The following is a 2,169-nucleotide window of genomic DNA, read 5'->3' as shown; positions in this document are numbered from 1 at the left end:
TAGAAAAATGTAAAGTGGTCATGGAACGCTGATTGTCAGCGTTCCTTCGAGGGTATTAAGAAAAGCTTGATGAAATCATCCATCCTGGCGACTGCGGACCAAGACCGACCTTTTCATGTGATCTGTGATGTCAGCGATTTTGCAATCGTCTGAGCGTGCGTGTAATATGACACAGACAGTGCAGAGACGAAAGCGTATTACAGGCTTTAATCCTCCTCTTCCGCTATAAAGAAGGCTTGATCAAGCGTCTCTAGGTCGAGTGGAACAGACGCGTCTTGCAGGTGGGTCTTGACGGGACCATTCGCAAGACTATTGATGAACAGAGTAACCTGTATTTGTTCGTATATAGTTTACAGACGATACAGCTGACAAGGTATCGTGTATGTTAGGCGTAAGCATTATTGTCACACTTGCCCTGCTTCAATTCAAAGAGCTCTCCTTGAGCCTTCATTCGGCATGTGGCGGCTCAAACGTTTGTCTGAGCCAGCATGAGCCTAAAGCCCAAAATTAATAGCATGTGGGCTCAGTCGACGAGCCGAACTTTGCTTTGTCGCATCATCCTCGATGCAGTGATTTCAATAGAATCGTCTAACTCGACAAACCATTTCAAGATGGAGTCGCCTTCGACTGCCTTGAAATTGGAGATATCTAGCTTTAAGCATTCGGGTCGACTCGCACGCATCGGCCCGCAGTACGAAGGCAGTACTTGCGAAATGTGCCCCGTCGCACCTGGTAGCACTTCGTAACCGTTCAACGACCGCGTACATACCATCCAACCAGAAAAAGTTGGATGAAGAAGAAGCAGCGTTCACGCCTCCGTTAAAGACTTTTACACTACGCTTTGGGTGGTAGGTGGACCAGCTGATAGCGCATTATTGTTAATTTTTCAGAAGGATGATGAACATGCTGCTTTCACCTACTTTATGCAATATGAACTGGACGCGGTCCATGTAGACGTAAATTGCTTCACTAGCAAGGATCTCAAAAGGCAGACGGGTTGAGATAACAAGTTGCTCAAAAGCTATGACTGCTGACTGCTGAGAGAGCAGAATTTGCATGCTGCTGGTGAATATTATATTAGTAATAATCGAGACTTACACTGAGATTGTAGCCGTGAATAATGATGTATGCACGTACAAACCGCCATTGACCCAATCGGTTTCAAAGCCATTAATCGGAAAGTTTCGATCGCGGCTTGAGGTGAATTTCATGATCAATTCCTTTTCTAACTGGAGGAGTCGCATTCGGAGCTCCGTGCGAAAAACGGTATTCGCATACTTGCCACTGTTAGGTACGCTGGGTTGCGCTGGAGATCTTCCCATCCTTGACTTTTAAAGCGCTCTGCTTCCTCTGGAGTCATGTGGATTGACGACAAAGCTGGTTTCGATATCTTTGTTATCTCTCAGCATTTGTTGAGATGCAATAAGCAGCGTTGTACCATGTTGGCCCGTATGGCCATGCTGCGCGGCTCTGGGCTACGCGAGCTACACTTCGTGCATAACGTTAAATTAGACGTTGTTTGGGCAGTCTTAGTTGAGCTTCGTCAGCATTTGTTGAGATGTAACAAGCCGCGTTGTACCATGTTGGCCCGTATGGCCATGCTGCGCGGCTCTGGGCCACGCGAGTTACACTCGTGCATAAACACGTTAAATCAGACGTTGTTTGGGCAGTCTTAGTTGAGCTTCGTCGGAGTTGTTCACCTTGATGCTAGGCGAAATTCTTTCGGTACCCCAGTCCATATCTGGGGTTTTGTTTGCGTAGCCACATCATACCCAAAATTACATACTTGTATTCAGGAACGGGCATAACTTGGAATTTTCAAGATGTCGGTGGAATCCAGGTATCTGTAGGTTCAATTCCACCGTCCGACGGGGTCGGTGGACAAATATTCAAGGCCGACATACATCATTTCCCCTTCATTCACCTCAAGCTCAAGCTTTTCCATCAGCATTTCGGATATGCCGTTGCGGCTGCAACCTTTGTTGATGAAAATAATGACGAACCTTGCTTGATTCGCTGTCTTGGAAGATTGGGCTTCGGCTTCGAGAATTGCATTAAGTGCGCCACTGATTTACCGGTTTGATTCCTTATGTTTAGGAGCGCGGCATTGTGATAAAATGTGGCTAACTCTGCCACAATTATTGCAAGTGGCTGCTGTGGTCCAGTTGT

At 46.6% G+C, this 2,169-nt stretch overlaps 2 protein-coding genes across 2 annotated transcripts; one reads left to right on the top strand and one right to left on the bottom strand.

The window, feature by feature from the left end:
- Positions 1 to 1,358: 1,358 nt before the first annotated feature.
- CCR75_001843 (uncharacterized protein) lies at positions 1,359 to 1,676 on the top strand (the record flags this gene model as incomplete). Its single annotated transcript, XM_067959944.1, has 1 exon — positions 1,359 to 1,676. The coding sequence occupies one exon, from the start codon at positions 1,359 to 1,361 to the stop codon at positions 1,674 to 1,676; it is 318 nt and encodes a 105-aa protein (XP_067815490.1).
- A 20-nt stretch (positions 1,677 to 1,696) lies between these two features.
- Positions 1,697 to 1,951, bottom strand: CCR75_001844 (uncharacterized protein; the record flags this gene model as incomplete). The annotated part of the gene is given in 3 exon segments (XM_067959945.1): positions 1,697 to 1,785; positions 1,801 to 1,844; positions 1,863 to 1,951. 3 exon segments carry the CDS (start codon positions 1,949 to 1,951, stop codon positions 1,697 to 1,699), a joined length of 222 nt encoding a protein of 73 aa, XP_067815491.1.
- Between the last annotated feature and the right edge of the window lie 218 nt (positions 1,952 to 2,169).

The sequence above is a fragment of the Bremia lactucae genome (genome assembly GCF_004359215.1).
Source record: "Bremia lactucae strain SF5 chromosome Unknown BlacSF5_NotPlaced_184_SHOA01000117.1_80694bp, whole genome shotgun sequence".
In the NCBI taxonomy this organism is placed as follows: Eukaryota; Oomycota; class Peronosporomycetes; order Peronosporales; family Peronosporaceae; genus Bremia; species Bremia lactucae.
This window is presented reverse-complemented; position numbering and strand designations above follow the sequence as displayed.